Source organism: Nylanderia fulva, unplaced genomic scaffold, assembly GCF_048542155.1.
Source record: "Nylanderia fulva isolate GAGA-0341 unplaced genomic scaffold, ASM4854215v1 Scaffold68, whole genome shotgun sequence".
NCBI lineage: Eukaryota > Metazoa > Arthropoda > Insecta > Hymenoptera > Formicidae > Nylanderia > Nylanderia fulva.
In genome coordinates this window covers 552731-570009 of record NW_028190786.1, presented here as the reverse complement: position 1 = coordinate 570009, position 17279 = coordinate 552731, and the positions used below count along the sequence as shown (strand labels likewise).

The following is a 17279-nucleotide window of genomic DNA, read 5'->3' as shown; positions in this document are numbered from 1 at the left end:
TTGCTTTTCCGCAATGCTGATTGGCTTTTCTATTAACGTTGTGTGTTATATATTCATAGCATAGAGCAGCTGTCGCGGGGGTAAACAGTTTGACACAATTAAGGTTATAAATATTGAACTGACGACACTGGTTACAAATTAAAGTTGTTAATATATATTTATTTTAACGTTTCGACCATACGGGCTGTGGTCCTTTTCAAAAATACAGTGGAAACATCCTAAAAATTGATATAAATGCAATCAGAATTGACAATTGTTCAAAATAAAGTTAAATAATATTACATAATCGGATAATGGCGTGCATAAAAAATTTAAGAGGTGGATTACTTGAAATTTTGGTGACCAATAATCATAATAATAATTAAGATTTATATAGATTTTCACAGGATTTGATAAATGCAAACAGGGTTGAGAACCGTGAACCGCGGGTATAAAATACATAAGATATACAAGGTGCACCAACCTGATCGTTGTACAACGTGTATTGCGGCATGTGGGGGGGTGGATACGGGGGCGGGAATTGCCACGCGAACGACTCGACGGGATTGGCGGACGGCGTCACCGTTGTCGCAGCATAGACGTGTTCATTGCAAACACTGTTGTTGAGATCGGTCGATATAGTGGTTGTGGATATCTGGGTGCAGCAATCGTCGGGGTGTGCCGGCGCCGTTCCAATTGTCGCAGGCGAGGTCGCTGTCTGCACTACCGTCGCTTCAGGGTGCACTGCATCCGTACTCGAATGATCCTCGCGTTTCCGCAGCTTGCTGCGGACAAGGCGGATTGCGATCATGGTTCCATTGCTGCCGACCATCTTTCCTATATATTTCTGGTACAGCCTCGCAAATTTTAACCTATTCTCGCAATTGTGTTTGCGAAACCGGAAGCTTCTCCAGAGTAAACGAATTCCCAGAGTTCGGAGGATCAAAGTTGTAGAAACTCCGAAATTGGGAAAAGATAAAAAAAATCGATCGTTTATTTTAAGTCCGGATCTTGGACATTTTTTCCTATAATCTTCTCTAAGGGGAAATTGAGTTTTTAAGATAAGAGGTTTATTTTTTTAAGACGAGATTAAATTCTTAGAAAAATTGCAAACTTAGAACTCTTATACGTATCGCGACAGACTTCTGCGAAGTATAGTCAAGTTCTATAATTCAAATTGCTAAGGATTTTCAAGATGCGCTCTGGGTTTTCTCTGATGAATGATTCGGAAATTCTTAGGAACGAGAAACGTGTGCGTCAATGCTTCGTGCCTCTCAGTCTATCGTATCTTTCTCTCTCTCTCTCTCTCTCTCTCTTATGTTTTTACACTGGACATAGCACGCGGAGCTGTCATTATAAAATTAGCCAAGTCGTTCGGAAAACGAATCTTCTCAGTTTTTATTCTCTTTGATATGGCTCTCTGCGGCTGATTTCAAAGTTTAGGAATGCTGTGCGACCTTCTTTCTCTCCGATACTTTCGCATTCATGTTTTTCTCATAGATAAATGCAGATTTTTACCTTGAAGTTTTTCTCTCTCCGTCTCTGTTTATCTATATCTATCTCTCTCTCTTTTTCTATCCGTCAGAATTTTAGGAACGCAGCAAGATTTTTTTCTAAATTATTCTTCTCCACGCGCTATTTCCTACTTCCGCGTCTTGTTCTCAAGTAACCTTTATTACCAATGCACTTATGCAACGCTCTTTTTCTCGACCTTCCGCTTCACCAAACGACAAGGATATCACACTATTTACACTTGCGCGATACTCGCACTGACTAGGTTTCTGAATCCTTGGCACTCGATCATCCGGAAGGATACTTCAATCCTTTTTTCCCCCTTATATTACGCGCACGTGTGAATATACGTGGAATCGAAGAGGAACGGTACCACACGGCGTCGTCTCTCTCAACTGCTGGAGGAGTACCGCGGTAACGACGCGTAGACTCCGCGCGTTACCTTCCTTCGCTCATTGCCCGAAGCTCGCTAGCGCGCATCTGAATCGGAAAACGACGCGTGCCTGTCTCTTATATGGCTCCATGACGTCACGCTCGGGACGCGATCGCGATTGGTGCGTGTTCAATCGAACGGCCAATCGGGATTCCAAAGAAATTCAAACGGTATACTCACGGCGTTTGCTCCCTTTATCCCTCGACCGTCTCGTCGCTTTACCATATACATATTTCGCGTGCGTCGTCATAGTTGTCGCGCCGGTCGCGCGACGAAGAGCTGACCGTATAGTGGACTTGCATCTTTACGTCACATAATCTTGATGCGTAATCGCGAATGACGATGGGTTGTGCACAGCCTTTCGTTTCACCAAGCTTCGGAAACGCATCACTTTTACTCGCAATCAATCGTTTTGTTTATGGCGTATTGTATACGTTATTGCGATATTGCAATTTTATTAGCGACTATTTTAGTTAAAATATATTTAATATGCAGATTCTGACAAAAAATTCACGCATTTTAATAAAGGTCTTTTGTTCGTCATTCATATTAATGCTTTTTATTAAAAAAAAAAAAAATAAATAAAAAAAAAGACAATTTCTTAATGTATAGGTTTTGAATTGTAGATTAAAATCTGATTTTGTTGATTATTTAATATTTATATGCGTGATTTATATGCGTCTTCACATTTAATTTTATGCTAAATTAAATATAAAGACTGACTGACAATGAGCTAAAATTATCTTTAATTAATTCAAATTAAATCCAATTATATATATATAGAGTAAGAGAACGAGAGAAAGAGATAAAAATATGTAGTGTAAATTATAATATTTTCAATTTAATTAATTATGAGAGAAACGTATCTAATTTAATTTAAAAAAAATTAAAATAATAAATAAATTAAATTAAATAATTAATTAAAATAATAACTAAATTAAATTAAACAAAAATTAATTTTATAATTTATTAGATTAAATTTTATCAAGACAAAAGAAAGAAATAAATTATATAAAGTTAATAAATTATGTCAAAATGTTAAAATAGATTGGATTAAAATTAATTTAAACATTTAAAATAAAACTAGCCAAATCATATACACAAACGCATACACTTACACACGCATTTAAATTAATTTGATCAAATTAACAATCAAGAAAAATAAGATAATTACGAAGGGGATTTTTTTCTTTGCACGAATCTCTTATCGGATCGCAATAAGAAATAATATTTTTTAAAATAATTTTATATCCATGATTATGCAACAGCAACTATATAAGAACGCTTTTATTACTTCACAATACACAAACAGCTTCTCGGTGTTATTCGCGCAGCGAAGTTTACGCTGATCTAACAATAATAGCAAGGTCCTCATCTCTAAGTTATATACTGACAGTATATGTGTTTTTGCCGTCACATAAATACTCAAATTAAATTACGTTAAGTGTATATGTATGTGTATATCGGAAAAAAATAAAACAAAAAAATATCTTTATATATAGCATATTGAATCAGTTACAAAACAATCTAATATATTACTATAAATGAAACAGTACGATAAAATAAAAATAGATGTGTAAAGTAAAAAATATAAATTATTCTCAGACTCTTTTAAGATATATTGAATTAAATATAGACATAGAAAAAAGAAAATTATCAACACTTCTATTTAATCTGGGCAATCTCTACATATTTAAAATCTATTCTTACACATGACGATATAGGAGATTGATTCTCTGAATCAGTTACTCAAGATGATTTTTCGCCGACTATCCGAGATGCAGATACGAGAATCTATATATTAATCGGTTATCAATGTCTTTCACACAAATACGAGATAATATATGTGAATCATGTAAGCTATGGTCGGATTTAGCGCAAAACAGTCAACGATATGAAGAAACATTGAGCTTCATCGAAAAAATTACAAAATTTAGATTTTGTCTTTCTCATCAGAAAAAGTGCAGCTATTATATACTGTTGTCTTTTCAACAACATTATATATAAATGCGAGAAGTTTCATTTCTTCATTTGTCAGTTGATTCGTAAACAAAATATTGAACTGCTTATATTGTGTTTTTCAATATCTTTAAGTCAAAGATATAGTATATTGTATATCAAGTGCAGAAAGTTGACAATTGGTCACGAGTGCGGAGGATGGACGCACGAGCCAAAGGCGAGTGCGACCACTCCACACGAGTGAACAATTGTCAATCCGCACGTGATACACATACTATTTTGTATTACAAGTGCAGGCAAAGTGGCTTTGTGCGCGTTTTCTGTGCGCAAGGTGGCCGCCATCTTGCGGCGTGGGAAATCGGCCGCTTTCTGCACAGAAAACACGCACCCAAAGTGCCACTTTGCCTGCACGTGTAATACAAAAAAATTAGTTAAAAATTTATTGCTATATATGAAATAAGATATCTCATTTTATAATCAATACATTTGAATGTTTCCGAAATATGAAGAAATATACATTAACTTAATATTTTATAAACATTTTCTATTAACTTTATTTTAATATTAAAACATGTTAGAAATATGAAGAAAATTCATTGATGTAAGAAATATGTAATTATGTTTAAAAAAATGCAGTTGCATCTTGCAAATGCAATTTTATGTGTGTGTTTGTATAATAATATTTATGCAAAAATATAATTACCAATCGATTCATCATATTCTATAAAAAATTGAATAAATATTTTAATGAAAAAATGAGTTAATTATGAGAGTCAATATCTGTTAAAAGAAATTACAGTTCTATTGAAAAAGATAAAGATTATTTTCAAATCTCAGAACCACTTCCAGTTGGAGAGAGAGAGAGAGAGAGAGAGAGAGAGAGAGGGAGAACAAAACTGTTTTATATTAATTATAAAACTTCTTCATACATAAAATCCTAAAACTCTTTCAAACATTGTTTCAATATACATATTAATTTTAATCGCCTTAGGCAAATATTTCGAAAATTATGAGAGATACGAAAAAATGTTTCAAACAAAAGTTTTTTGACATCGAGAGGAACATAAGATGATATCATTAATTTGACCTTGTATAATCATTTGAAGGTCACGTGAAGGTCAATTTTAATTTCTTAAATGGAAGCTACTATTTTTCATTACATATTTTTGTAGCTTATCTTGAGAACTTTCCGCAACACTATAATAAAGTATTTTTCTCTTAAGTATTTTTTGATTTAAAGTTAACATTTTTTTTTGACATAAAATGTAAAATATCTTGTAAAATAATTATATACAATTTATTTTTATTTACAATTTAGAATTTATGAGAATTTATTTTGAATCCTTTCTAAGCAAAATATTATTCTTAAGAAAGAATGACGCTGCTTTGATATATTAATGAAGGAAAAACAGCGTCTTGACGATACCTTGTGATGACGCGCGCGCATGGGTGCGCAAGAGCGTTCTGGGAAAGACACATCTGAAAGGGAAACTACGCCACGCACACACTCACGCATGGTACATCGCTGTTATCTCTATTTCTGTCTAACGCACACCAGACGTATGTCCGTTTTGCCGTTTTCAGCCACGCGTCTTGATACCTTGTGACACTACCGGATAGACGGAGATAGATAGACGCTCTCGAGTTTCGAGCTCTTGTTTTTTTCTTTCATCTCTATCTCTGTTTTTAATTTTTTTTTTAAATACATTTATTTTCATTTGACATATCATTAAAACACGTGTTTATTAAATACGTGTAAATTATTATGTCATTATATTTAGTCGACTGATGTTATATGACGAGAAATGACCTTTAAATGATGTCATTATGACGTCAATTGTTATCTGGATGTAGCTCCGTTTTTTTAAGATTAATTATAAATAGGAATAAATATATATTTACGTCAGTGTAACAGACACAAATACTCATGCGATACACTATTTAGATTATAGCAATTGCACAATGTATAATTTGTATAATTTGCTCTGAACAATAAAAATTTATAAATTTAAATTATTTAATTAATTAGGCGATTCGATTAATTGAATTATTAATAAAAGGATGCAAAATAAGTGTTTATTTTTTCTAGCAAAATTGATCTTGATGAAACTTGGCACAAAAATAATATAAGGCTAAATAATAAGAACTGCATTAATAATAATGCGGATTTTTGAATGGGTCCTTGGAAAAATCGGTGCCTACTTTTGAATTTAAATCGTAGGTCTCTTTCATAAAAGAGGAACATCACGTGTGAATGACCCCAGCACGTGTTGAACTGTATCCCTATATTTCATAGACCGTTATTGTGCTTCTGGAATACCTCGAAAAGATTAATTTGAGAAGCCGTCAAAAGAATGGTTTAAAATATTCCGAATAAGTGATTAATCTCAGAGTTCTGAAAAGACAACAAAACTAACAACGTTAATAGAGCCATGTTCAAAAGATATTCATATAGGACATCCAAAAGTACCCTTGGATGATAATGACCTAAGATTTTGAGATGAAAAGGGCGGAAACTGAAGATTTTAATCGTTATTTTATAGACAATTTATACATAACACCGTTCTTACGAAAAATACTATAACTCAATCTGAAAAGTAGGCATTGATACTTTCGTCATATCCTTATATTTTTTTATTTTGTCAAAGATCTACTGAAAAGTCCACTTTTTGTTATTAATGCAGTTCTTAATATTTAACCCTATATTTTACCTGCTGTGTTATCTCAAATTTTCTTGAGATTGGTTTTAGAAAATTATGCATACACTTTTTAACAGCTAGTTTGAAACATTCATATATGAGAAAATAAAAAGATGGAGAGAGAGACCACACTATTAATTTTGATTAATAGCGATTTTCAGCGAGTAATAATTAATTTGTCAATGTGAGTTTAAAAATAATGGTCGCAATTAGCGAAAATTATGCTTATTTGCTTTGCAAATAATTATTTTTATCACTATTTTTCTAGTCGCGTGTAGTAGAAGAATATATTGTAGTAGTAGAAGATTGTAACTTAATCTAAAATCGTTATCACTTTTATTCACTTATTTACTACCTATTTTTCTTTGCGTGCATCTTAATATACTATATTTAACGTTGATAACGAGGCTGTACCATCATATATTTGTTTTTTTTATATTGTATAATTTTTTAAAATTTGTAGCTAAGAAATTATTATAAATCTAATCGAATTATTGGCACTTTTTCTCACCTAATCGTTACGGCGAGCAGGACGATTAAGACGCCGACCACAACCATAGCAATCAGCACCCCACATATCATGTAGACACTGTCAGTGGGTGGATCTGCAACAAAGATACTTTTTGAAATGAAAGAGAAATGTTTTTCTACACTCAAATTAATTTTTTATTAATTATTGCCAAATATTTTACCAGACATCCCATAGATCACACCAAATCCAAAATTGGTGCATAAGACATTATTAAGAAATCTCTTTAAGACATCTTTAAAAGAAATCTTATGATATGATATCTCAAAGACATCTTAAAAACATCTTAAAGATGTTGCAGTTTAAAGATGTCTTATGCGTCAATTTTGGACGCATGGTCTGGGATTCTGTATCCGAATATTTCAAATATTATAGCATTTTCAAAGACTCACAGATTTTAGGAAACAAAGATCCAAGCATCTACATATACATAAAAATTGAAGTAACTATATATATATATATATATATATATATATATAAATATTAAATTAATTTAAATATAAAAAATAAAGAGTGCTAAAGTCTAAAAAATTCAAAGTCCAAATATTTGAGAATTTAAGAATTTTCAGAAAATGATTTGTTAGTATAATTAATCTAATAGGGTTAGTATTCATTTGAGGAAATAATATAAATGATTTATAAGCCATTTCGTTAGAATCATTTGAACTTGAATGGAGAAGGTTAGCGAGGAGTTGAGAATAATAAACTGATTGAGCAAAGTCATCTGGTTAAGGAGGCTGGGTTACTCAGTAAAGATCAAGCTACATTTTCCCCATTTTTTATTGTGAAAGAATAAATCTGTCGTTCTTTCAAGTTAAATATTATCTTCGAATGAGTGCAAAAAATGCGTTGAAAAGAGCTGAATATCCTCGCTTTACAAAATCGTTAAATCTTCTATGTAAATCAAACTGCAACTTTTTATTGAATTATTTCTGGAGTTCTTTAAAGCTAATCATGATTCATTTCGCATTAATTCGCAGACTCAAACAATGCCTGTTAAATACATATTCTTTTGTTTCGTATTTTTGTTTGAACATAGCAAAATAACATTTTCCAAAATAAAGAAGTTTTCCTAATTTTTAGAAAAATGTAAAATTTTTGTATATTAGTAATTTAAGTACTCGAAATAAATGATTATTTGGACTTCTAGTAATAAATTTCCATAAGGGAAAAGTTTATTGACAACATAATCCATACATATACTGTATAATTATTTTTAAATTACTGTATAAATATTTTTTTTAGATTTAATTAAAATCGTAGAAGTTAAATTATATAGAGAGAGAGATCAAATCACAAAGATTCAACGGATTTTTTATATAATATATATTTAGTGCGATTTTCGCGCGGACGCTTTGTGTATACATGGTGAAAATATATGTATTCCGTGAATCAGCGTAATATTCCGACTGTGCGAGACGTTCTGCGTCGTGTCTACGGATAATTTGGAACTTGTTCATTCGCGACGTAACAACATTGTCGTAAACAGCCCACAGGTTGCTGTCAGCTGACGCCGTTGGCAAACTTTTCGCATTTTGCTTTACGTTGCGTTTCGCCGAAATCGATATATAATTGTAAGAACATTTAAGAAAATCTCCTCTTTTATGTCCATAAAACTCCACTTTAAGGACATCTTATCAATTTTATAAAATTGTTAAAACATATCAACATATATGTCTGATCGATTTAAGCAAATAATATTTTAAAGAATCTCCGAACACTTTTACAAAGAATTAAAATTGTATATACGTTTGATTAATTTTAATGTGATGAGAGAGTAAAATCGTTGAAACATTTCCAAAAATTCGAACAAATGCGCTAAAAGTTGACTTTGGAGATATATGTCCGATATTAAAAATAGAAGTTGAAGAGTGACGTCTTAAAATGTTGGCTAGCTCTCTTTCTCTCTCTTTCTCTTCTTAAAGATAGATCTTTCATATATATATATACATATATACAATATATATGTATATATCTTCATATATCTCCAAAAGTTTCTAATTCTTTCTAAATAGAAAATCTTAAAAAATTAATCATTGTTTTTCTAATGTACGGAAAATGTTAATAATCATTATAGCTATATTAATTCTTGTTTTTCTCGTTTTTATTGATCACACTATATATCAATACATTTTATGTAACATTAATTTAAGATAATTTAAGAATATTAAATTTATTTCTATTAGCTTTATTAAATAATATTCATGTCAAAACTAGATATCTCAATGAATTGAGACAAATGCTGAATCGTTTTAAAGGCCATATTACACTTAGGAGTTGCGGACTCGATTGCAATTGGGATTACAGTTGACGATTGCGGATTGACCAATCAGAGCAAACTAACCTGTAACGTAATTGGTCAATCTGTAACCGTCCACCGTAACCTCAACTACAACCGAGCCGCAACATTAAGTTGAACCGAGTAGTCTAAAAAACAAAAGCGGAAAACTAAAGGCTGTATTATAGTTCATGCTTGCGAATTGACTAATCAGCACAAACTAACCTATAATGTAATAAATAAATCGTCAACTCTTAATCCCCAACTGCAATTACTTGTGAGCCGCAACACTAAGCAAAATCAACGAGACTTAAAACGAAAAGAGGAACACTAAAACCGTACACTACAGGCTAATTGATTGCAAATGGAATTATAATTGATGGATTGATCAATTGGAGCAAACTAACCTGTAATTGATTAATCTGCAATTGTCAACCCTTAATCTCCAACTGCAATTGATTGTAAGCCGCAACACTAAGTAAAACCAATAAACCTAGAATGAAAGAAGAATACTAAAGACTGTACACTATTAGGTTTGCTTGCAATTGAAATTATAGCTATGATGGATGCAGATTGATCAATCAGAACAAACTAATCTGTAGTGTAAATACCCAATCCACAACTGTCAATTGTAATCTCAATTACAACTGAGTTTCCAATTCGTAGTGTAATATGGCCTTTAGTTTCCTTCTTTCGTTCTAGGCTAGTCGATTCTGCTTAATGTTGCGGTAACGTAAATCGTCGCAACGTGACACGAACAGAAAATTTGGTTCACACAACTCGGCTGCGCAAACAATGTTGTTTCACGATTCATGTTTTTCAGCACTAATGATGATGACGCAAGGAATTTGTGAGAAAAATTGAAAAAAGTGTTGTTGCTATCATCATTATCGTATATTCTGCAAATGCATTCTCGTGTTCTCGAGTATAACGTCAGAACGTTGGTGTAATTTAATGCAGGAGTTAGGAGAATTGTGCGAAGGACGTTTAAAATGAGAAATGTTGCGAATAAAATTTCGCAATTTCTTAACCGAATCTTTGCACCGTGCCAATTTATCATCCAGTTGTCGCGTAATCCGACTTATGACAGTACAATCGAGAAGCAGGATTATCCCTGTTAAAAATAGCAGCATCGCTATACTTATCACGAATAAGACGCTTATAATAAATAAAAAGTATTAATAACATAATAAATTGACTTAATATATCGCAACAAGAGACGAGTCTGGACTTCAAACATCTTTTGTACAGTATAATAAATTAAAGCATGTACAATTTAATTAATAAAGTTTGGATGTGATATAGTGCTTATCAAATTTAAGAGTTTATGTGAAGATCATCAAGATATAATCCTACCCAAATAGCCTCAAAGCTATATAAGCATTTTACCAATTTTAGTAACATAACCTAAGTAGTAAATTGACGCCATTAAAATGACGTCAAAATAACGTATATATGCTTGCTATTGAGGAAAGAACAATTTTTTTAAATATAAAAACTTCTCTGAAAATACAAGAGGCGAGATATCCTTGACTAAATCATGTTTCCGCTATAGATTCTCTTTTGGAGTTGTTTTAAAAAATGTGATAGTTCCCATATGAAACACGCTGTATATAGATAACTGTAAAATTATTTCCTAGTAAGAGTAACAGGTGACTCGTCAATTCGATTTATACGCTTTGTGTGATTAATCAATGACTAGATGATTTTATTAATCTCATTCTACATGATTCACGCGTCTCCGCCGTAATAGTCGCACATTTTCTCTTACCGTTTATCTTCTATATAATTACTTATATACAATATATATATATATATATATATATTGTCATAAAACTATTTTATATTACGCTTTATTCACGTTACGTAATTTTTTAATATTGGAAAGTGAATCGACAATTTTACACTTTTTTTCACTTATCGACGTAATCTTTTGAAAAAAATATAAATTTTTTTTGAGATTTTATTTCCGAGTATTTGATATTATAAGAGATCTTGAAATGTTTAGATAAAGAATTTTGAAGAAGTTCATATAGAAATTGCTCTCAAAGCTTTTATATTTTTTAAACAATATTTAAAAGATTTTTTCAAGCTTATTTATTTCGAAAATTTGATAAACAGAAACTTTTTATTTGGATCTTTTGGAGTTTGGAGTTTGCTGTCCTTTTTAGTTTTCGAGAGAGAGAGAGAGAGAGAGAGAGAGAGAGAGAGAGAGAGAGAGTTATTTCTTTCTAAAAATATTTTTAGAAATTTATTTTCTTTTTTAACAACAAAAATATTGAATTAATGTAGAAAAAAAGAAAATAGTTATTTTTGAAGAGGTATCGTTGAAAGAACACAAATTGTAACTGCAAAGAAAATTTCCATATCTTAGACAACATGAATATTGTTTTGACGATATGTTTTTAACATATTTTAAATACTGACAATGAAATAAAAATAGAAAGTTACTAAACTTGTTTCTGAATTACTGACAAAAATAAAGTATAATATATAATAATATAAGAAACAGATAATGACGTCAAAGATATATTAATATTATTCATTCAATTTATATCACTTTCATAAAATTAATATACATAGAATTATATTTAATATGTTTATAAGAATTATATAAAATTAACTACTTATACATATTTATATGTGTGCGTGCATAGATTCATCGTAACTGATAATTTACATCAGTATCTTCGTTGAATATCGCATGACATTTAAAAAAACATGATTTCCATGATCTTGAAAAAAATTTTATCATTCATAAGACGTACCTCTTTAAAATAAATAACTTTTTCTTTAAATTCTTTTTATGTATTTAAATTAATAAAAACATGTATTTTTATAGATATGGTCTATTTTATATTTGCGTGTGTGACATTAATCTTGATAAATAATACTGAAATCTATCAATTTCAGGCAAAGTTCAGCGCTTGATGCCTGTCAAGAGCCGGAAATTAATACGGAAAAAGCTTTTAACTGTCTTGCATACATTAATATTACAAGTTTATTGCGACCGCGCGATAAATATTTATCATAAATATCAGAAAATATTTGCGATAATTATTATGGTAAATATTATAAATATATTTATTAAATCATTATAATACAGATTTTTAAAAATTTATATTTTCTTTATAATAAATACTCAGTGAGAAATCATGAGTTAAAAAGACATAATTAACGATTTTTTAATCAAAACGATCGGTTGATATAGTCTAATCTAAAATTAGGTCGATTGAATGTTTTTGTGTTTTTTAAACTCTATTATAGCCATTTATAAAAAGTTAAAAATGTGTAAAAAATGTTTATATGTATAACTTATTAGACATTTATTTTAAACTAGAATATAAAATTATAATATACACTGAATATACTTAGGCAACAAAGTATAATTTAACAAATAAATTTACGTACACATTGATATATACGTAAATTTATTTGTTCAAAAATAGTAGTTCAAAAATAGAAATTAGTTTATGACATTTTTAATTTTATTAATTTCTGTTTTTGCCAGTCTTATTAATTCTCGACGAAAATCTAATACGAGAAAGATACGTCACATACCGATAAATGAAAGAACTAACAATTTAATTAAAAAATATTTACAAAATAATTACTATAAATATTATATGAAATATTTAATTTATGTTTTAATAAATATGTTAAAAAAAGGTTTTTATAAAACATTTTTAAAATATTTATATAATATTTGAAAAAAATATATATTCATAAATATTTATGAATCTTTATCATATAAATATTGTGTGCTGTCTGGGACAAACACACATTATGACGAATCCAATTGCAGTATGCGATAAATCGATTGATAATATTCAAAAGACGGGAAAATTCTAAATCCTTTATTTATAAATTATATTAAATAAGAAAAAATCGCGTAATATAATACAAAAGAAAATATTAAGTATATAAAAAAATGTTTTAAACAATAAAAGTATGGCGTAAAAAAAAACTATTAAGTTTATTATAATTAATATTAATATATTTATTTAAAAAATTTCTATAAATACACTATTAAATTAAATAATTCGTTATAATACGCAATAATATAGTAATTATTGTAGTAATATCAGTATATTTAATGATTGCTATTACAGGAATAATTAATACATATATTACTAATTATTTTGAATTTCTTGTTGGGATTGTATTAAAAATTATAATAACTGTTAAAAAAACGTAGAATCTTATGACATCGACATATCTAATCAATCAATTATACTAAATCGAATTAATCATTTTAAAATGCATTGAGTGAATTTATAAGCAGAAATGTTTATAGTAATTGACATTTTGTTATATCTAAATGACTCGAATGTGATATGATACTAGCGCGAATTTTCATAATTACGCTTGGTTTACGTCAATGTAAATGTACGACAAAACAGTCATTCTTGTGCAAGTCTTATAATATTTTGTACGTACAATTGGAATTCCAGAATTAACGTCAAGGCACCACATATGACGTGTTACGTATTTTGCGTACTTGCTTGTTTTCTAAACTCGCATTCTTTGTTATATAGTATATCGACGTATAATGTAGCTATTATTAAAATGCGACTATAGTTTAACATAACAATATTTATTGTACAGAACAAACTCATGTAATTTGATGACCCTGATTATTTCCGCATAAAAAACTAAACGCGGATAGATAAGGTGCACAAGTATTTTGAAGAGACTATAGTTTAAGATAATTTTTTTAAGAATTTCTTATCTAACATTTATTTTTACGACATAATCGCAAATATATTTAAGTACATATCTAATATATTTTCTATAATTAGTCATTAATCTGATCAACATATTTGTTGATTCCTAAATGGAAGAACAAATTAAAGGACGTTTTAAATATTTTAGTATTTGTCCCAATGCGAGCAATTGAAGGGAAATGCCTTGTTAAAGCAATTGGGTACCTCTATAGTCTATTTTCGTGATGCTTTCGTTCGATAACGATTGTGCCATGACCTTTCCGATTGCGAATTACTGTCGTCTGACCTTCACCGCGATCTAAATCTAATCGAGACGCCGATCAATGTTGAAAATACTCTCGATCTCGAACATTCGACACTAATTTCCACTTAATATGTATATTTCCAATTAATTCGTAACTACGTGGAATTGTGATGCAAATCAGTAACAAGATAGATGACAGTCTGTAACTAATTATCATAATTAATTCTGTGTAATAATAGGTGATGTAACATTTTGTAGAGTATCAATTTTTCAACTATCGATTGAAAATTACTATAGAAAAAACTCTCTTTTTCTCTTTGTGTTAATTTTTTTAAAATATTATGAACATTTTTTCATTTTTTTCTATTCTTTAATCAAATTTTTTTTTCATCGAACATAATATAAATAATATTTGAAATGACAATTTAATTCGTCAATTAATTTATTGGAATTTCTTAAATTTAACGTCATGGAATTTTCCATTTTGCAAAGAATCACGTTGTTGCATGAGACTAAGTTATACTAATTCATCAAATTTTGTTGAGCTTTCAAGAGATAAGTAATAGATAATTCGCGCACAAGAGTATTTTTTTATTGCAGTTGTGCAAATAATCTTCTCACTTTATCAATTAATATGATATGATCAACTGTCACAGTTAATTTATACTTATGTGTATACATATAAAGAATTGGACAAAGAATTGCAGGGACGCATTCACAAAAATTCAACTGTAAGATTTTTGAAAAAGAAAATTTTTATATATTTGATTTTTTAAACCAAATTATTGAACTAGTCAAAATTAATAAAGCATGAGTTTATGCTACTTTTTTTATCTGTCATTTGTTACATTATTATAGAGGTAATAAAATACATGCTGATAATAAAACAAATTCTCTGATAAGTTTTAATTTTCTGAATTTTGACTTTTGTAAAGCCAATGTTCTATTTATTTATTTTTCTTAGATTACTATATTTAATATTTAATATATATTTAATAGTAACATAATTAAACTATTAAATAATTAAATTATTATTATTAGCATATAATTAAATTGTGTTTATCAATATATAAATATATCAATATTATTATTATATTTAATAATAGAAGATATTATATAATACATAAAATTAATTTATTCGTGTATAATATTATATATGTATATAAAATTAATATAGCATAAGAAGATTAATGTAAATTATAAATTTAACAAAAATATAAATGACACAGAATGGAAATGATGTGTACGTTTGTGTAGAAGAAAAAAAATTAAATAGATGAGAAACACAAACGTTTGAGAGCATGCAATTTTATGATAATATGAAAAATACCTCGCAATTTAATTTATACGTATTAATAAATAAAATAAAAAAATAATAATATAAAATATTTAAATTTAAAAAAAAGTATAATTTTTGTTATGCATGCAATGAGAGGAAAGACTTACCGAGATGTGACAACGAATATGAATCTGAAACAATAAAAAAGAAACAAACATGATTAAATTTTATGCGAATTTGAATGGCCATGTGACTTGAAGGTTCAATTAATTAACATACGCACCTCTATCAATAAATGATTATATGATAACAAATAAAGCATGATAACAGAGAAAGGCGCAACTTATTATTCCGAAATAATGCAGAATAAAAATTAATTTAATCTGCAAACAGTTTTTTTCAGTAAAAATGTCAGGATAAAAAATTAAATTATAAATAAAAACTCTTTATAATAAGTTCTTTAGATATATCCATGCTGTAACTAATAAATATTATATAATTTGATCATAATAAATATCATAAAAATGATATAATTTGATCATAATATCAGATTATAAAATAATTCTTTTTATAATTAATTTACATGAATTATCGCCGCACGATTTCACGCGGCGAAGCCATTGTTTTCTCTTTCTCGATTTTTTACTCTTTATCGAAGATTATTATAGAACGTATCGTCTCTGCGTTCAAGGCTTACTGACTTACTGTATCGACGTAAATAAAGTAGTAGGGGAAAACTTGCTTATAGATTAAAGCTTTTCTTTCGAAGAGAAATAATCGCTTGATCAAAAGACTACTCAAATCGTTTGATACTTCGGCGAAATCGATCGAGGAAATGATAATTAATTTTAAGTATATAATTTCAAAGATTAATCATTTGTGGAAATTTAATATTTATTAGAGTCAATTAAAATTATTTGTAATATTACCTATAATTAATATTTATTTATTTTTTAACATCCTGTATAAAAAGCCGATTTATTTTCCGTATAAAATATTTTGATAATACATTATTTTAATTATTTATCAAAATTAATTAATATAACAATTATCTGTCAAAATTGTTGAGACTTTCTGCGATTCTCTTGGGCATACAAATATTTAATATTTTTAAATTCATATAAAAAATATAATTAGAAAAAATTATATGATTTATTCAACACATAATTCAATTATCCATTATGTTTGAGTCGAATTCTTTTAAAAGTGTTAATTTATCTTATATAATGCAATTTTTTGGACTGACATTTCACAGGTGACACTCACCAGCTGGTGACGATCTTTCTGATCTAATGAACGAAATTGTTTTTACACGCGACGACAGATGTGTCTCGTCAATAACATTCATGTTTTGACCTCGGATCAATGAAATATGAAACAAATGTCGATTATATAGAGATAAAGTTATTGTGAGATATTATTATATTACGTAACCATATCTAAACGTTTCCAGATCTTTTTTTCGATTGTTTCCGCAAAACAATTAATATTGATCGAAAACAATTTTTTTTAGTCTCCTTTAAAGATTTTTTATAAAAATCGACATAGACATTTTTTTATACAAATCGATTTTGTGTGGATGTCTCCGAAATTTTCAATGAAGCAAGAACAAAAAGAACAATAGCAGCACCATTTTTCAA

At 29.0% G+C, this 17279-nt stretch overlaps 1 protein-coding gene across 11 annotated transcripts in view; it reads right to left on the bottom strand.

Annotated features, from left to right (window-relative positions):
* The window catches only part of LOC114934125 (uncharacterized), a 94760-nt gene that overhangs the window by 8724 nt on the left and 68757 nt on the right, over positions 1 to 17279 (bottom strand). For 9 of the 11 annotated variants that reach the window (XM_085488317.1, XM_085488318.1, XM_085488319.1 and 6 more), the window contains 3 exons: positions 15807 to 15830; positions 7094 to 7187; positions 464 to 764 (listed from right to left, as the gene is read on the bottom strand). In XM_085488317.1, coding sequence (XP_085344443.1) covers positions 464 to 764; positions 7094 to 7187; positions 15807 to 15830 — 419 coding nt within the window. Of the gene's footprint in view, positions 1 to 138; positions 219 to 463; positions 765 to 7093; positions 7188 to 15806; positions 15831 to 17279 lie in introns of those variants that run through there. The other 2 variants (XM_085488327.1, XM_085488324.1) reach the window with 2 other exon arrangements.